At 43.2% G+C, this 20,105-nt stretch overlaps 1 protein-coding gene across 11 annotated transcripts in view; it reads left to right on the forward strand.

Annotated features, from left to right (window-relative positions):
* Positions 1 to 20,105, forward strand: part of LOC147639861 (uncharacterized) — a 168,933-nt gene that overhangs the window by 109,418 nt on the left and 39,410 nt on the right. For all 11 annotated transcript variants that reach the window (XM_086774803.1, XM_086774780.1, XM_086774789.1 and 8 more), the window contains 3 exons: positions 7,952 to 8,134; positions 17,260 to 17,382; positions 18,261 to 18,382. In XM_086774803.1, coding sequence (XP_086630929.1) covers positions 7,952 to 8,134; positions 17,260 to 17,382; positions 18,261 to 18,382 — 428 coding nt within the window. The remainder of the gene's footprint in view (positions 1 to 7,951; positions 8,135 to 17,259; positions 17,383 to 18,260; positions 18,383 to 20,105) is intronic.

The raw sequence follows: 20,105 nt of genomic DNA on the forward strand, positions 1-20,105 counted from the left end.
CCTTGTTGTCTATCTTGTGTGCACAACCCTTTTTACCATTTCTTACTCATCATGTGTTTTAATCATGTATTAATCTTGGAGCCTCCCTAGCTCACATGCATCCTCAAACCACTTTATTAATAGTTCCCTGATGCATAAGACAACTAGACAATGATCTAACTTGGTAGTACCGGGCAAGATGGCAATAGAGCCTCCTCTATCCAGGCCTCAGTCATCCACATAAAATCTGTCCAACCGTGCAAAGATATATCCATCCCCGCTTCTACGGTTATGCCATGAGTAAGATAAGGAATTAGGCCTCCTATGGAAATCATCCTCTATCCAACAATCCCTGCTATAGAAGGAAAGTATAAATCTCTCCCAGAAGGCTCTCTTGAAGGGGTGTTTTCTACCCTCACGGCCATCCTTTTTGTCCAATGTCTGCTCAACCATATTGAAGTCTCCTCCAACAATCCAATGATCAGCAAGGAGTAGAAGATCTATGATGGTGCCCCAGTGGGCCACCCTCTCTCCCCGTACATTAGGCGCATAGATATTCAAGATACCCAGCTTCAGCCCCTCTTTCATAACCATAATCCAAGCAGATATGATAACACCATGGCCAATAACATGAGGAAAAAGTGATGGTGACACTGAGATGCTTACCCCACATTTGGTCCCTTGTGCACCGGACCAAAAAGTATGTCCAGAGAGGATCTTACTAGTTTTACCACACTGAAACATATCCAATTTGTGCTCCTACAGAAGCAACACATCCATAGGTCCACCTATAATGGCAAGGTGGAGCTGATCCTTAACAAGGCGCTTCCTACTACGCATGGGAAGCCTCCCTAGACCCTGCACATTCCATGAGATAATCCTCATGGTAAAGAGTGGGTTTTGGATCCATACCTAAGCAAACGCTTGGACGGAGTCTGGACCCGCCTCTCCTAATACTATAGAAGGGGACAATCCTTGGAGCAGAGTACAATGTTAGCATGTTTACTCTGTCTTGGAGTCTACATAGTCTTTGGATACGTGCGCAATGCATCGGTGCCCTACGTGACACCGTGACCTAAATCTTCCTGCACATCCTGCAAGGCCTCATAAGATGGCAACATGTCCTATGTATCCATACCAAGTGCATCCTGCATATTCTCCATCCCAAGCAAGGAGGACTCAACATAGTCTTCTACCCTGACGTAACATCCTTCTGTGAGGATGCCTCTGCAAACTGATCATTGTGACCCGATACATCATCATTGTGTACATTGTCTTTGGGAAGGGCCTCATCTTGTGCCCCAATGTTTCCACCTTGAGGGTGGCTGTGAGAGACGACCCGCCACTCCTTGCGAAAGGCTTGCTGAGGCAGAGCAATAGGATGTGTCTCTTGGGGAGCGTGTGGGCACATGGCTGGTTCTCAGAGGTCGATCGACATAGTGCATGAGATGTAGCCACTCCCAATAGCTGCAGTGGCACTGTGCATGAGATGCAGTCACTCCCTATGCTCTGGCACTGCCTTTGGGATTGCCCCAAAGCGCAACACGTTTGGAAAAGGGTTCTTTGCTTCTTCACGACGCATCGGACTATTCCCCGCATCATCTCCTTAGGGACAGTGGCCTGGCTAACAAGAGTCAAGGTCCACCTTGCATGAGGCAATAGGCAAGTAGGCTATCCAACTCACCCGCTGCCGAGTTGTACCCACTCCTGACTTGTCTGCATAGAGTTGGTCTCCTCCGGGACTTTGTCAGAGGTGGGAGACCATCATTAGTAGTATTGCGGCCTGGCACATCTGGCGAACCCGGTGCAGTGAAACCATTGAGGGCACCCTGACCCCTCTTGCGGAGTCCATCCATGCCATGTGGACATATAGCATTCACATCCTCCGCAGCCACTGGGAGAAGCTTCAAGGAGAGTCAAATCGCATGCATCGGTTCCGGCTGGTCCAAATTGTCCACAAAGCCCATAATCATACCCAAGAGAAGAACGCAGCATAAAACCATAGCGCAACTATCAGCACTTCAAATATCCAATTTTTTTTTCCAAAAAAGTGTGCGGAAAATTTAAGGTGCAAGCAAGCTGAAACCCTGTCCAGGAGCAATCTGGAGTGTGGACATGACCAAAGAAGGTGCAACACCGTCTCAGTCTGTGCGCCACAGCGGGGGCATGACGAGGCACAAATACGTCGTGAGTGCAGAAGCATACCCACTGAGAGAACTCCAAGCATGCATCTCCAAAGGAACAGGTGTTCTTTCAATGGCAAACTGCTCCTTCAGATCCCTCTTAAACATTTCCTCCACCATAGTAATGGTTTTTGTAAGTTCCATAGATCATTACATACATGCATAATCCAGGCGGTGGCTGCAGCCTCACATATAAATTCTTAGCCGATAAAATATCCAAAGGCACCCCCAAAACTTTCCAGTCAGCCAAGCGGTCATGCATACAAAGCGGTGGTATTGGTAGGGGGACAGCAACTCATATATCTCACGCCATAAAGGTCTATAATGCATACCCAATCCAAACACACAAGGACCCCCCCCCCCCCCTCCCCTTACACACACACTTTTTTTTTTGGGTAATATCCAGTGCAGTATATTTATATGCTCATAAATTTACAAGATGGGAAGTCTCCGAAATGGAAAGTATCCCAAATGTCAGAAACATAAAGAGAAAAGCTCTAAGCAAGAAGCATCCATATCACCCTCATGGCAGGCATCATATAAGGATTGTCGCAATGAGGCTCGGAAGGATTCATATGACTGATGATTCTGCCGACCCAAGTATGCCAAATTATGCTCACTCCAAATTGTCCAAAGAGCCCAATATCTCACCCAAGAGAGAAATAGTGAGTATTGGGACAAGGACCGCATAAATCTCCCAAAAAGCCAAAAATGTTTCCCAAATCTGTGACTCGGGAAACGGAGCCGAAGAAAATCTGAAATTCTCTTGAGGAGGATCTTGGAACAAGGCAGTGCCAAAGCAGATGAAGAACAGTTTCTGAGGGAGCCTGACATCTTAGACATGTGGAAGGTGCAATGTGACGTTTAGCAAGTGTGACCCCCACTGACAATGCGCATGTCAAACATCTCCAAAGAAAAAGTCTTTGTTTCAATGGCATTTTACACTTCCACAACATCCGGAGATTCTTCCGCCACCATGAGAGGGGCTTCCTTATATGCCACAGAGAATTAGCATGTTGGTGAATCCATGGGGGAGGCTGAAGAAGCCTGTAGGCTTTTATGGAGGTTAAGGCAGGAAGGGGAATAGGATGAATGCATGTAGTAGATGGCTGCAATTGCCAATCCATAAGCCTGTCTGTGTCAGCCACAGGTGGAATAGGTAAAAAGGGATGCAATAAATCAGCAATTTTCTTCCATATCGACCTATGATGCATTCCCAATGCATAGGAAGGAGTGGCCCGGGGAAAGGATAAGACATATCCCCGATCATCTACCACATCATGTATGTACCTAATGTAGGAAATATGAAAGCAAGAGCAAACTGAAATGAAACAAGAACACAAATGAAAGACAAAGAGTTACCTTGAGATGAGTGTAGACAAGACACAAGATTGATACTTTCATTGATGTGACACCCACAATATATAGGTGAAAGTACAAGAGCTGAGCATGAGTGCATATGGGATAAGTCCCTGAGTGCCACGTGGCATACATTGAGATGACCAAGACTAAAAGTACTCCTAGTGAGCACTTATTTCCAACACCCTCCTTAAGTGGACACTAGGAGGAAGACAAAAAGACAAGACTATGACAAAAGATAAGACCAAGACAGAGAGACTAGACAAGGATTGAGAGACAAAAGATCCTGAGACACCCCTCCTCAAGTGATATCCTCATATGGGTCCACAAGGGTAGGGACAAGATGGATCTAAAACAAGACACAGTCAGATTGATAGACAGATAGACAGACAATAGATAGACAGATAGACAAGACTAGATAGACGAAAGACTGATTGTAGACAAACAGATGGACCTTGAAGACATCCCCTCCTCAAGGGCAATCTCTGCCTCTGGAGTAGGGACGAGAGAGGTCCTTAAGTAGAATGAGTGAGACATAGAACCCCTTGACCTACATCATCGGTGGTCAAAAGTGGTAGACAAGAAAGATGAAGTAATCAGAAAGCCCACTCCTAATCATAGGAATGAACAGCAAGATCTGCTGATGTAGATGCTGCAGCAACATGGGCTGAGGTAGATGCAGGGGCTGATGTAGAGGTTTTAGAGTAACAGTCCTTCTCCCGGTGATTATCACGGCCACAAATGGTGCATGGATGAGCCTTGAAGCAGTCCTTCTCCATATGATTAGTTTTCCCACAATGGGTGCAAGGCTTTCTTACCTTAGAACCTCCTTTCTTTGCTAAAAATGCAGTGTCAGTTACCTTTTGTTGTTTTGTTCTTTCCTCTTCTTGGAGAGCATTGATGATGCCTTCAAGAGTAGGATTATTGTGATACTTGAAGGTAGTGACAAGAGTAGCATAGGTGTCAGGTAAGCTTTTGAGAAGCACAGCAATAGCAATATCTTCGGAGATGGGGGACTTCACTGATGCAAGCTGAACCATAAGACTGCAAAAATAATTGACATGAGAGGCTATAGTAGCTCCCTCCTGCATATATAGATCAAAGAATGAGATCATAAGTGCAATCTTAGAGTTTTTAGAGCGGGGTCCAAAAAGGGTATCCAAAGTGATCCATGCTCGAGAAGCAGACTGTATGTCGGAGATGTGATGAATGTAATCATCTCCAAGACCGAGCAAGATGATAGCATAGGCTTTGTCATTCTTGGCAGTAGGAGCATAAGTGATAACTTGCTCAATGTCGGAATCTTCGGGAGCAGCATGGTGAACAACGTCCCAAAGATTTTCTTTCATAAGATGGCACTTGATTTTGATTTGCCAAGTATGAAAGTTGGACCCATTGAATTTGTCGATAGACATGAGAGAATGAGTAGAAGAGGCCATGTGGGAAGGTCTTACCTCTTGCTAAAATGCAAGGGCAGTGTCTATTCCCTTACAAGATTGCAGAAATGAATGAGAGAAGAGATCCAAACTGTTTTTAGAAGCCGGCTCTCTCACCACTTGTCAGGGCCATAGCATGTGATAGCCCATCGAAGCGTGAGGAACTAGCAGTTTACAGATATGAGGATAAGAAAAGGATTGACCAGCGAACTGAAGGAGACAATGCACAGTACCTTGTAGACTCTTCAAGAGGAAGCGATGGCAGAACTGAATGCAGCAAATAGCTCGTTGGAGGAAAGTCGATCTGCAGCTTCTTCTAGATGATGCGCCCCCTTGAGTCGATGAAGAAGGCAGCCAAAGGAGAACAGTATGGCGGGCTGTATGAGTCTGAACAGGGTGGACAGCAGGAAAGTGGGCGGACAGAAAAATTCAGGCCGGCGGGTTGCTTACTGATATGACGAGCTGCATGTGCAATACTAGAGGACAAAAGCTGAAGCGAACAACATGCAATACTAGAGGACAGAAGCTGAAGCGAACATATAGAAATGGTGAAATTAAAAAAAACGTGAGGCAGCTCCCAGCTAGGCGGCGGCCAACAGTAAAGGCGGCGGCCTGTTATGAACCAAATGACTGCAGCAAGAAGAGGGGCAGTCGCTCATAGGAAACAAGGGCAAAGATGAGGGGAGCCAGGATAAACCAGCTCTGATACCATGTAGGAAATATGAAAGCAAGAGCAAACTGAAATGAAACAAGAACACAAATGAAAGACAAAGAGTTACCTTGAGATGAGTGTAGACAAGACACAAGATTGATACTTTCATTGATGTGACACCTACAATATATAGGTGAAAGTACAAGAGCTGAGCATGAGTGCATATGGGATAAGTCCCTGAGTGCCACGTGGCATACACTAAGATGACCAAGACTAAAAGTACTCCTAGTGAGCACTTATTTCCAACATCCTAATTCCCAATTTCATAAGATTGTATGCCCGAACAGGTTCCTGTAAAGCAAGTGGAGTGTCAAAGATGGCACTCCAATGAATACTTTCTTTCCTCATCGAGTTTGTCCCAAGCAATTATCAGGAGCCCATTTGACCTTAGAGAGAACTTGTTTCCAGTCAAGTATGAGGGCAGTAGAGAAAGGACAACCAGGTATCCTCCCTACAAATCTCCCAATAACAACCTCCCAATGATCCGTAATCCAATGACCATAAGCACAAGTTCTCATGTTGACACACATGGATGCTAACATACAAGTCCATGGCTGCTGTTGACGGAAGAAAGTATGCAACATTGTAGCCTTCCTTGCAAGTACATGATATCTTATATTGAGGACATTAAGTCCACCATGCATCCTTGGGGAGCACACCATTTCCATCTTCATCAGTCTCAATGCTTTCACAGCAGTTTTTGTCTTCCATAACATCTCCATAGCTTGAGACATAAAAGCTGAAATATCCCTGGAGGACCAATGCAGCAAGGGCAAATAGAACTGGACATAGGACATCACAATGGATTGTACTATTCTGAGCCTGACATGAAGAGGCCAAGTAGAAATCTTCCAGTATTCCAGTTTATGTTGAAGTCTTTGGAAAATCCATTTTAACTGCTGCTTTCTGGTGATATGCCATCCTATGGGATATCCCAAATGCCTGACAATATCTCTGGAATGCACCACCTGACCCGGCCAAAGAATAGAATGCCAGTCACATTGTTTCAGGGGGAGTAATTTAGATTTGTCAAAATTGACATGCAATCCCGCTGCCAACCCATATAAAGAAAGAGTGGCCATAAGCATGCGAAGTTCCTGAGGAGAATTCTGTGGCATGAAGAAGGAATCATCAGCATATGCTTGTGCCAAAAAAGATGTAGCCCCTGGGATTTTAAGACCAGTCATGTGTCTTGTGTTTGTAAGATGATCAAGATACATCAAAAGAGGATGGGTCGCAATGGCATAGAAGAGAGCACTAAGAGGGCAGCCCTGTCTAACTGATCGGCTCAGTATCCATGACCGAGACAGATGGCCCCCAAGAATGCACTGAGCAGTAGAGCCAGAATAAAGCCAGTAAACAACATTTGCCATCTTGGGACCAAAGCCCAACTTTGTCATGATCTAAGAGATGAAATCCCATTGAACATTGTCAAATGCCTTCGCAATATCCACCTGCAATATAAGCACATCTTGATGCGAATACTTAGCATATTCAATTGCAGTCAAGGCATTGGATATATTGTCATGGATTTGTCTTCGCGGCACAAATACCCCTTACACACACACACAGGGTTGTACAGAGAAGAAAGTGAGGAGCAAGGGCTGAGCAGAGAGGAAAAACAGAGCAAAGAGAGAGAGCAGGTCACAAGCGAGGGAGCGTCAGAGCATAAATATGCGAGATGTCGCGTTAGAGAAGAAAGCGAGGTGCAAGCGCTGAGCAGAAAGGAAAAACAGAGCAAAGCGAGAGAGCAGGTCACAAGCAAGGGAGCGTCAGAGCACAAATATGCGAGATGCCGCGTGTCAGAGGGAAAGTAGGTCACATCGAACACCAACAGCACAGCAAACGCCTGTACACACACACCACAGACACACATGCAGGCGCACGTATGGGGATTCTAGCTCTGATAAATGGAAATCGGGAAGATGTACATGGTTTCATAATATCACAATTAAGAAATTAATTGCCTCTTATAGACTTATGTTAGACTTAGAGAGATGTGGTTCCTGCAAGAGTTTTTCTGCTTGATGGCACTGGCTCAGCAGAGTCTTGGCTTCCAGAGGGTATGAGATTAGTAGACACTGGATTTGTTGCGTTGTACTTGATTGCAGATTTAAATGTTCCCTACTAATAAAGTGACTTTTTTTTTTTCTAAACTCTCCATATACAAATAACAAAATTGTGCGTCAGCTTCAAGATATTTTTCACAATTAATGTTTGTTTTTTTAAGGAAGAGTCTTGCTATGAATTTTACAATCTGAATCTAGTAATCCTTTTAACAGGGGCTTGGCAGTTTAACATCTTTAATGGAGCTTTATGCAGCACACAACAAGTTGTGTGATGTTAGTGAAATCTGTCATATCCGCACCTTACCCAAACTGATGGTTCTTGACATGTCTGGCAATCAACTTTGTGAGGTCCTCGATTACAGAAGCTATACAGTCTTCACACTCAGAAAATTGAAGGTAACGAAAGACTTTTAGATCACTTTTCTGTAAAATGCAGATTTAGAGTATTTCCCTTGTCCACAAAGCCAATATTGTATTTTAATCATCATTTTCTTGCAAACATGTAATCCTAACATAAAGAGTAACTCAACTACCATTATGTTTAGTTCCTCTTGTTGTCTGACCCTTGTCAGTTAATTGTGGTTATCCTAGGGGATAGGGTGTGGACAACCAAGATGGGAAATGCACATGTAAACTAGTGCTCAAATGTACTAGAGTCTAGTGTAGGCTCTATGAGTAAACTATTTACATAGCTATGAAAATGAATGGCTCCCCTGCATGATCTTCATTCTGAACTTGAAGACCGATAGATCAGTTGTACGGTATGGCTCCAGGAAAGGTAACAGATCTGGAGTGCTTGCCAGGACAAAAAGTGGATATGTTACTAAAAGACATCACCAATGGAACTCATACCCCTAAACAATCGCATCAAGAGACAGTTGCAGCCTGTAAAACTCATATTGTCCACTGGTGTCTTTTTTCTTTCTGGAAAAGAGACTTCTATTAAGTATGAAAAAAATTTACAAAAAGGGAGATTTCAGATCAAGCATGGGGGAAATCTCAACCAATCGGGTGCCTTGTGCTGCCAGAAAGGCCCGATATGAGATCGAGTGAAAAAAATGCCATGATTGTCCACTGGTGTCTCACCAGTAGTGCATTCTTATGCTAAAACTAATATTGTCCACCAGTGCTCTTTGGGCATTCTTCTAACACCCATGAGGAGTCAGAAGAGGATAGACACCAACAGGATTGATATGGGTCTTTGTGTTTTCTATTTGGTCAACTTTATATGATACCAAGAAATGCTTATTATGTGTATGGTTCATTATGAACCGACCTCTTTCCCTTATTCATTGACATACAAGCTTTTCTGTAGATGATCCAAAGCCTCTAAGACAGTTGTCTAAGGTGAGTTCTCAATTCTTCCATATGGCTTTTGTCCTACTTGGCAGATCGCAAAGCCCTTTGGTGAACGGGCAGCTTTGTGTATTTTATCCCACAAGTTGTCATGCCTCTATTTAGAGTCCCATTGTTGAACATCCTTGTCAAGTTGTTATATAGCTAGGTAACTTAAGAACTTAAATACTGTTGTAGGAGATGGCTAGAGAACCCTTAAAGAGCTATTGTAACAAGATTGAAAGCACTATTTAGCCTTGGCTAAGTCCTGCTTTAGAGATCAGCTATGCATAGAGGCGCAAATGCAGACCCCAGGTCGAAATTCTTAAAAACTTTATGCTCTAAGAGAGAGAGAGAGAGAGAGAGAGAGAGAGAGAGAGAGAGAGAGAGTGTGCAAAATTATTTGGAGGATGTTGGTGGGAGGGTTACCTACACGGGATCAGCTCAGCCGTCGTAAAATTACATTGGCCTCTTGCTTCTTCTGCACGACATGCACTGAAACAGTTATGCATCTGTTCATGAGTTGTCCAGTGGCCCGTCAAATTTGGTCTTTTGTCTCTCGCGTCTGGGAGGCAGTAGAGAGGTCTACTGTTTCGGCTCATCAGTGGATATTTGGGATTTGTCCTCAAGTCATTACTTCGGACAGTCACCTTGTGATATTCCATTTCCTTAGATGGACAGGACTTTGGCATATTTGGACTACACGGAATGGGTTCATCTTTGATTCCTTGTCTGGAATACATGGGCACATTCTATGTATCCGCGGTTTGCTGCTTTGGCAGTTTTCTTCTCTTCTCTCAGCTCAGCTACTGGATGCAGATGTTATTTCGTTATGGTCTACGGCGGCTCGGCTGGCTCATCTTTGATGCTTTTATCTGGGATGCTTATTTGGCTAGGAGGCTTTCTTATTAGTGTACAGGTTTGCATGGTCATGATCCTTTAGAGGATCTTTTGTGGGGGTTTTTTGGGGCCATAGGTTCCGTGTGAGCCATGTGGCTGATGTACATTTTTACATATAATATAAAACACCATTTCATGAAAAAAAAAGAGAGAGAGTGTCTGCAGAACCACCTTCTACCTGCTGCAAACTCTGCAGCGCCCGTCTTTGCCACTTCTACTCTACTCCTGTGCACCTGCTGTTCTTGCCTTCACACGCGTGCGTCCTGCGTGTGTGTGTGTACAGACATACGATGTGCTGTTGGTGTTTGACTGGGATTTTTTTTTTTTCAAGAAACAGACTTTTATTAAGTATGAAAAAGATATACAAAAATCACGGTTGTAAGCCATACAAGAATACATCACCCCAATATGTAAGGTGATTTCAACCACTAAGGAGCATCATGATGCCATGAGAGACCTGTGGGACTAGAGGAAAAGAAAATGCCATGGTCCTAGTCCCTCATAAATATAACGCGCTTTGCTTGCGTAGAATGAGAGGACCCCAGAATACGAGCCCAAGTAGCCATGAGAATATGGATAATGTCACCCCATATAGTACTAATGCACTGAGACCCAAAAATCTAGACACCCTCAATAGCCTCCGTGCATCTAGCTCTCCAGATCCGCCATGCTGTAATATTGGCAACAATCTCCCAACTGGTGTCAATCCTCTGTCTGAGGGGTGTTTAATCAGAGTGAGGGATATCCTGCAATAAACCATACTGGGCAATACCTCAACAAATGAAAATAGCAGAGTCTGTACCATTGCCCTCGTAAAAAAGCTACGGACCGGACTGGGAGAGCCAAGCAACTGCCCCCCAAATGACATGCACGGTGCGGCCACTCAATTTGCCCATAAGTTGGGCTATAGAAACCCAAATTTGTTGTGCAATGCTGCATCCCCATAAACAATGCTGCACAGTCTCAAAATCTGCCGCACATCTAGGGCAAGTAGGTGCTACACCGAAAACCGATCTCCACTGATTGGTGGGGAGACCACCATGTAAAAATAGCCAAAAGAAATGAGAGATCTGGCTCCTTCTGTATGAATGCCAAAGCCTTTGCCAATATCTGCGCTGTATCACTGGAGAGATATCATAACTCTCCCAATGAGGCGTGAGAGTAGGGATCCTATGCATATGTCGAGTGACGAGAAGCTTGGCATTCCGGACCATGAAACTAAAAAAAGGAAGACTTTTTAATGGATCGAAAGCATCAATCCACTCCCACTATCCTGGATCCCACTGAAGATATCTGATAGGACTACCACCATATAGCCACAAACACCAAGAGCCATGAGTCACTATCTGAGGAGGGTCAATGAACCAATGCTGCCCCGAATGACCAACAATCCTGACTAGACTAAGCCTAGTATCTGGGATGATCCCCTCCATGCTACATCTCCTTAATCTCCCTCTAGGCATGATAGAGTAGATGATGCAATCTGAAGCCTCCTAGCCCGGGAGAGCAATGACCTGCAGAGGTACGCCTATCCTTGAAAAGACTCCCAGCCAACTCGGATGATAGTCTCCATGAAAGGTCCCAGAGAGCCACTCATGCGGACTAGCTGCATCAATCTGATCGATGCATATGCGAGAGCCCCTAAGATGCTGAATGGATGCAGCTCTCCGATCCTTCGGAATACTCTTAAAGGTCTTCCAAGCAAAAATTATGTATGCACATCTCTCCCATCCTGACCACTGCATGTAACGAGATGCACCAAGTGGCCGACCGGCCTCATCCTTGATTAACTCGTTCCACATAATAAGTTGTCGGTCAGCCTCATCCAAAGACCTAGGAAGCCTTTGTCGCAAAAATGCTCTCATGCTTCTGCATGCTCTAACAATGGCTGCAATAAGAGGGGAAGATGGTGCCCTTATATCAACCTCTGTGAACAAAAACCGTGTGTTGGGCAGCCAGTCTCTACCAACACGGGGTGTACATCTGAGACAAGAAAAAATCCTTCCAAGGCTCAATTTTCCTGGTAGAAAACCTCTGACCACAAGCTTGCAGAGCAACGCCGTGCACTACATCCGGATCAATAATATTCAATCCCCCCTCTCGTCTAGGCTAAATAACTGTGAGCCAAGCTACCCTAGCACGAGTGTCTGTGCTGCCATCCAAACTCGACCAAAGAAAATTGTGGATCATTCTCCCCGATTGACCAATGCACACACGAGAGAAGCACCAACAAGAGGCAATAAACCAAGCCGAGGCAAGCAATACCTAATTAGCCATCAAAGCTCTAGAGGCTAAATCTAATCTCTTGGAGCTCCAATGAAGAAGCTTCTTTCGGATGCTCATAAGTACCGGAGCAAACTGTTGTGCAGGAGAAATATCAAAAAAGGTGAGGCGCAGGTAATGGATAGAATGGGATTTGGATGCAAAATGAAAAATGTTATTTACTAGTTGTATCAAGAAGGTACAGCAAAATCCTCTATCTGGGCGGTGTATAATCAAAGTGAAGAACATTCTGCAATAAACCATGCCGGGCAATACCTCTACGAATGAAAATAGCAAAATCTGTACCACACCAGTTGGGAGATTGTTGCCAGTACTATAGCATGGTAGATCTGGAGAGCTAGATGCACGGAGGCTATTGAGGGTGTCTAGATTTTTGGGTCTTAGTGCATAAGTACTATATGGGGTGATATCATCCATACTCTTATGGCTACTTGGACTCGCATTCAGGGGCCCTCTCGTTCTGCGTAGGCGAAGCACATGATATTTATGTGGGAGTGGGACCATGGCATCTTCTTTTCCTCTAGTACCACAGGTCTTACATGGCATCATGATGCTCCTCAGTGGTTGAAATCACCTTACATATTGGGGTGATTCTATTCTTTTCCAGCTTATGTGATTGTTGTATGTTTTTCTCATACTTCATTGCCTGTAGTTACTCTACAAGCCTCCACCAATAAGGCTATGTTATCTGGAGAGTCTAAAGAGAAAAGTATAGTGGATCATCATGGTTAGTTTCCCAAAAAAAGTTTTTCAAGGCGCCTTTGTACAAAACTCATAATTGGCTTCGTCGACCACGAGATCTGGTCGTTCCTACTCTGAGTCCTTATGAGGATCGTCTCATGGAACATTCAAGGTCTTGGGGGTTTTTTCCCACGTCAATGGAAACAGATTGTCAAAACTCAGCTTCGTAGTGCAGTTACACATGGACCTATGGATGTATTGCTCTTGCAAGAGCATAAATTGGATGCTAGCTAGTTTAGAAGATCAAGCAAGCTTCTTTTGGGACACACCTTTTGGTGGTCGTTTGCCATTGGTACCAAAGGTGGTGTTTGTATTTATGTTTCAGCTGTGGTTTTGCCTTGCATGATTGGACATGGTGTCATTTTACCTGCAAGAGCGCAGTGGATCCTTCTTATGCAGGGTGTTTCACGCATTGATATTCTTAACCTCTATGCTCCTAACCATAGAGGTGAGGATTGTCTCTAGGAAATCTCTCCCTATGTTGATGCCTCATGCTGATCATTGGATTATTGAAAGGGATTTTAACATGGCTAAAATGCCAATGGATAAAATAGGTGGACATGAGGGCTTGGTGCATCCCCTTGAGAGAGCGGAGGTTTATACTCTCCATTCATGGCAGAGATTGTTGGCATGCAGATGACATTTTGAGGAGACCATCCGGTCTTCTTTATTCATGGTCTAACAGGAGAAGGGATGCAGGATGTATTTATGCACAGTTAGACCAATTTTATGTGGATGATTGGGTCCTTGACCAAGGGGTCCATACTTTTATTGCTGCAAGCACTTCAAAATCGGATCATTGTCAAGTGGTTTTATGCATTAGAGATTCGAGTCCCCATGGATCAGCACCTCATGTATGCATCCCTGATCATTTGTTCCTAGATGCAGAGCTATCACGTCATATGCTTGAGGGTACTCTTAGCCATATGGGTTTCTCTCACAGATGGATGAAGGGAGTTTCATGCAGGTATCATGATGCCCACAGTAGTGTGCTCGCTTGCGGTGATAGAGGACAGTGGTTTCAGATTTTTGCCTCAGTAAAGCAGGGTTTCCCTTTAGCCCCATTATTATATATCATAGTTGCAGAGGCCATGAGCATCTTCCTCTGCTCCATTGCTGGTATTTCTGGATTGAGGTTGCCTCATCGTAGTCAAGAGGAGCTGGTTGACTCTGAGTTAGCTGATGACACAGTCATGTTCTTGGAGGCCTCACACATGTTTATGTTCCTTCTGGGTGGCACAGGAACAGTTTTGTTTGGCAGCAAGGGAACTCATTAATTGGCACAAATCTATTGGTTTTTGGATTAGTGACTCGCCGAGAGTTGCTTGGGGTGTAGAGTTTGGTTGGGTGTAGAGCTTGGTTTTACTTGCATCAGCAGAGGATGCCTTGCTAGATACTTGGGATGCCAGGTTAAAGTTGATATTTCTCATGCACATTAGTTTGCTTCAATACTTATGAGTATTCGGAAGAAGCGTCTTCCAGGGAGCTCTAGGAGATTGGATTTAGCCTAGAAGCATTGGTGGCTTATTTGTCTTGCTTGGTTTATTGTCTCTTGTTGGTGTTTCTCGCATGTGTGCATTGTTCAGTTGTGGAGGTTGATCCCCAATTTTTTTGGTCGGGTTTGGATGGCACCACAAGCACACGTGCCAACGTAGCTTGGCTTATAGTTATTCAGCCCAAACGAGAGGGGTGGCTGAATATTATTGATCCGGATGTTCAGTGTAGGGCCCTGCTTTGCAAACTTGTGGTTAGAGGTTTCCTACCAGGCACCGAGCCTTGGAAGGATTTTTTCTTATCTTAGATTTTCGGATGTACACCCTGTGTTGGGAGAGATTAGCTGCCTAGCACGCGGTTTTTGTTCAAGGAGGCAGATATCAGGGCACCATCTTCCCCTCTTATTGTAGCCATTGTCAAAGTATGGAGAAGTATCAGACCTTTCTTGGCGACAGAGGCTTCCTAGGTCTTTGGATGAGGCTGACCGACAATCTATTATGTGGAATGAGTTCATTAGGGATTAGGTTAGTCGGCCATTGGGTGCATCTCGTTACATACAGTGTTGAAGATGGGAGAGATGTGCATGTACAGTTCTTGCTTAGAAGACCTTCAAGAGTCTTCTGGAGGATCGGAGAGCTGCATCCATTCAGCATCTTAGGGGCTCTCGCATACACATTGATCGAATTGATGCAGCTATACTGCATGAGTGGATCTCTGGGATCTTTCATGGAGATTATCATCCGAGATGGCTATGAGTTTTTTCTAGGATAGGCGTACCTTTGTAGGTCATTGCTCTCGTGATTGCATCATCTAGTCTATCATGCCTAGATGGAGATTGAGGAGATGTACCATAGAGGGAATCATCCCAAACACTAGGCTTAGTCCTATGAGGATTGTTGGTTGTTCAGAGAAGCACTAGTTCACTGATGCTTCTCCTCAAATAGTGACTCATGGCTCTTGGTGTTTGTGGCTGATGGTGGTAGTCCTATCAAATATCTTCAGTGGGATCCAGGTGAGTGGGAGTGAATTGATGCCTCTGATCCATTGAAAAGCCTTCCCTTTTTCATCTTGATGGTATGGAATGCCAAGCTTCTCATCACTCAACAGATGCATAGGATCCCTACCCTCAAGCCTCATTGGGAGAGTTATGACATTACTCCAGTGATATAGCACAGATTGTGGCATTCATACCGAAGGATCTAGATCTCTCATTTCTTTCAGTTATTTTTACATGGTAGTCTCCCCACCAATCAGTGGAGATCGATTTTTGGTGTGGCACCTACCTGCCCGAGATGGGCGGCAAATTTTGAGACTGTACGGCATTGTTTATGGGGATGTAGCACTTCACATCATATTTGGGGTTCTAACTTTTATAACCCTACATATGGACAAATTGAGACTGTGCGTTCTCACGTAATTGAGTTCAAGTTTGTACTGGAGGTACTCAGCTCTTTGATTGATGTTATTTGGAATGCATTATAGGATCTGGGGGGATTTGTGCAGATGGATGAGAGTTAAATCTCCTCATTTCTCTGTCATGTACATAAGATGCTTCCAATCAAATGTGTTACCTATAATGTACAGGGATTTGCAATCTTCATAAATGGAGATGTTTATGGGATATGTACATATGACGAGACCAGATATAGTTTTTTTGCAAAAACACAATCAGCATGAGCATGGTGGATAGATTGGCCATTTTGCTAGATAAGACATTTTCTATGCGGGAAGCAAACAATTCTAGGGTGTTGCTTTTCTTTTGCGACATGAATTGGAGCCGGCATTGGAATATAATGATTCATCGGGTCGAATTATGATTATGCAATGTATTTTGCAGGGTGAAATTTTTGAGTTTGCAGGAGTGTGTGGATCTCAATCTTCCCATGAGTGGCTAAGGATTTGGAATTTATTGCAAGATGTCCCTCAATCGTAGAGGTATTGCCCAACATGGGTTATTGCAAGATGTCCCTCACTCTGATCACACACCCCCCAAACAGAGGATTGACACCAGTTGGGAGATTGACACCAGTTGGGAGATTGTTACCAACATTACAACATGGTAGATCTAGAGAGCTAGATGCACGGAAGCTATTGAGGGTGTCCAGATTATTGGGTCTCGATGCATTAGTACTATATGGGATGATACCATCCATACTCTCATGGCTACTTGGGCTCATATTCAGCGGTCCTCTTGGGCCGCACAGGCAAAGCGCGTTGTATTTATGCAGGAGTGGAACCATGGCATTTTCTTTTCCTCTAGTTCCACAGGTCTCTCATGGCATCATGATGCTCCTCAGTGGTTGAAATTACCTTACATATTGGGGTGATTCTATTCTATTCTGGCTTATAGCCGTGTTTGTTGTATGTTTTTTTCATACTTAATAGAAGTCTGTTTCCTGAAGAAAAATAATAATAATAATAAGAGAAGGGGAAAGATGTATTGCAAATGGTGGAGGGATGAAAGGAAAGGAAAAGCTATATGATACAATAGGAGTAAGAGAGTGTGTGATAAGAGTGAATTTGTTCACAAAATGAAGGACTTGATGCTTTTAGTGGGAGCAAGTTCAGAGGCTTACTCTAAGAGTATGCTAATATTCACGTCACTACACGTCTATAAAGATTTTGTGTACTGAAAATAGTAAGCGAGCTTTTCAATTTTTTGTATGTCTATATTTTTTGCATTTCCTTCTTGTGAAGGGAAAAGTTGTCAAGTTTTTGGATTAGCAATGTGTGTTTTCAATTGATAACTTTTGGGAGACTCTATGCAGGTGTTTGATGGTAGGGTTGTAGACAGCAATGAGCTTGCTGAAGCACGGGAAAAGCACATGGGCCGCTTGACCAGGGACATGTTGGAAGATTTCTTGGGTGGTGGTGTCTTTGAAAACCTCAAAGTATGGAAACTCTGTACAGAAATCTCCTTTTTTGTCAAAAACTCCAATTATTTTTTTGATAAGACCATATAGATATAAGTCTCGTAAATCATTGGCAGAGTAATTAAATAGCTAACTCCTGTTGTTCCCTCTCAATACATATGTGATCAGTACCGTGTATGTGATATATATATCAATTCACACACAATAGATCATTTCCCTCAATCACCAGGGGCAAGGTAGCTATTCGCCTCAAACATCATGAGCAAGGCAAACGCTTTCAACTACCATGAACACATGGCGTTCAGGAATCGGTCTAGGTCACTCAGAGCCCTATATATATATATATATATAGGGCTCAACACATTGATAATGCCAATTTGATAGGGGAACACGGAGTTGGTTTTTCCTCACTCAACACATTGATAATGCCAATTTGATAGGGGAACACGGAGTTGGTTTGAAGAACGAAGGTTCTACGAAATATATATATATATATATATAGATAATGCCAATTTGATAGGGGAACACGGAGTTGGTTTGAAGAACGAAGGTTCTACGAAATATATATATATATAACACGGAGTTGGTTTGAAGAACGAAGGTTCTACGAAATATATATATATATATATTTCGTAGAACCTTCGTTCTTCAAACCAACTCCGTGTTCCCCTATCAAATTGGCATTATCAAACTGAAGATGGATTGGCTCTCGGAGTTATAGAAAACTATATATATATATATATATATATATATATATATATATATATATATATATATATATATATATTAGAACTCCTTTACAAGTCTAATATAATATTATTCTCTCTAAAAAAACCATTAGTGGTATGGCTCCTTTATCAAGTGATCAGTTTATATCTTTCTTGATTGCTGTGCAGACACTCAATATCTCGGGAAAGGGCTTAAGGCATTGTGGTAAAGTGTTTGAAAGCAAAGATTTACTTGGATTGGAAGAGCTCGATCTGAGTAACAATTTTTTGTCTTCTATCAAGCCACTTAGGTAAGCAGTTTTTTTCTTCCAACGTTTGGATTTAACTCATGTAAAATTGCTACTTTAGAAAAAATGTTTGATGTAGGGCTACTCATGAAAAATGAGAGTTAATCCTTCCACATTTCAGATTTTGGTGTAAAAGAGATAAGGTTTAATGTCTTGATGTTGGTCAATAGAGATCAAATTGCATTCATAGAAACTTCTCTACCACTCTATCCTTTGCAACACTAAAAGACAAGCAGGATGGTATGCCAACTGCATGGAGTAGCCACAATGTGTGGGGCTTCAAATATCTTTCCCAATATGTTGAAGAAGATCATGGTACCCCTTTGGGTGTCCAAGAAATGAATCATGACTGGGAAACATGTTGCTAATGATTGGTGTCAGTCTTGAAGGTGCCAATGACTTAAAATTCGTATGGTGATTTCTGGTAACCATGAAGAGTCAGTGACGAGAGACCATTGGTGGTGTATTTGACTTCATAATCTATTTAGAAATATCCATAAGCAACTGGAGGCTCCTGTTTGCACATAAGACTAGGTTTCATGGTATAATCACATATTAAACTGAATTGAAGCTATGGATTTTGTTAGGAGGATCTAGTGCTTTCTCCAGTGAACAGGATGCAAATTTTCGATTCACCTGCCAATGAGTGTGAAGCCTAGCAATGTAGGTTGTAACTGGGAAGGGAAAGGTCTTGAGTTCAAATCCCCGCAGGCTCCCCGTGGCATCCAGGCCATTTGTGGCCATAATTGTACTGCCTTTGGGCAGGAAACCAAGCCACCTTCGGGTGGGCCCTCAAGTTGCTACTACAAAAAGATTTACTCATGGAAAAAACAGATCACTTTATATTGTAAGTACAATGATCACATGCTCTATTACATGTCTCTCAACACGAAGTCCAAGAAAAGTTAGACTAGAGGATCCAAGAAGTGGAGCAGGAGGGCTTAGCATAGCTGACAGTTGGGGTGGCATTGAAATGTTTTATGGGAGGTAGAAGGTCCTATGAAGCAAGCATACCCAATAAAGTCAGGAGTGAAGGGGGCATGTGCATAGTAACAAGAAGCATCTGTTTCGTAACCAAAATTGCGAAGAGGCATCATTTCTGTTTCTGTTTCCCGTTTCCTAATCTCACCTAAGAATTTTTCCCGCTGAGTTTCCATATTTTCCAATTTTATTTGTTGTCTTCTTTAATCCCACGTTTCTCCTCTATTTAGCCAAACTTCTTTCATCAATTCTTTTAACATCTAGTTGTAGATGAACTCAATGCCTAACTACAAAATGAAGATAAATAATAGATTGTATTCCTTCTTCAACATTGGGAAAATAACCTTTTTATACAAAATCACCAAGGCCTTACAATCCCTTTGTTTTATGGGATAACTCACACACACCACCTCCTTTCACATGTGGATACACAGACAAGATACCCCGCTACAGGTGCCCCGGGTGTTAACAGTTCACCGTCCCAGTGAACAAACATAAAAAACAAGGGCATAGTTTTCCTACGTGTGTACAGCCATGAACTACCACAATCCAAAAAACAAAGATAGCCATCATCAACCATGTGAGCATGAGAAGGTGGAGTCATGCTTAAGTGATCATGTCACCAAGCCATCTTCTCCCTACTGCACCAAGGGCGTGTCTAACTCTCCACCCCCTTGGTTCCTATTCTAATGCACCAAGAGCAGGTTGCACCCTCCACCCCCTTGGCTCATAAGACTTCTCAATA

This window comes from Cibotium barometz, chromosome 3, assembly GCF_041138505.1.
Source record: "Cibotium barometz isolate CiBa-2024 chromosome 3, ASM4113850v1, whole genome shotgun sequence".
NCBI lineage: Eukaryota > Viridiplantae > Streptophyta > Polypodiopsida > Cyatheales > Cibotiaceae > Cibotium > Cibotium barometz.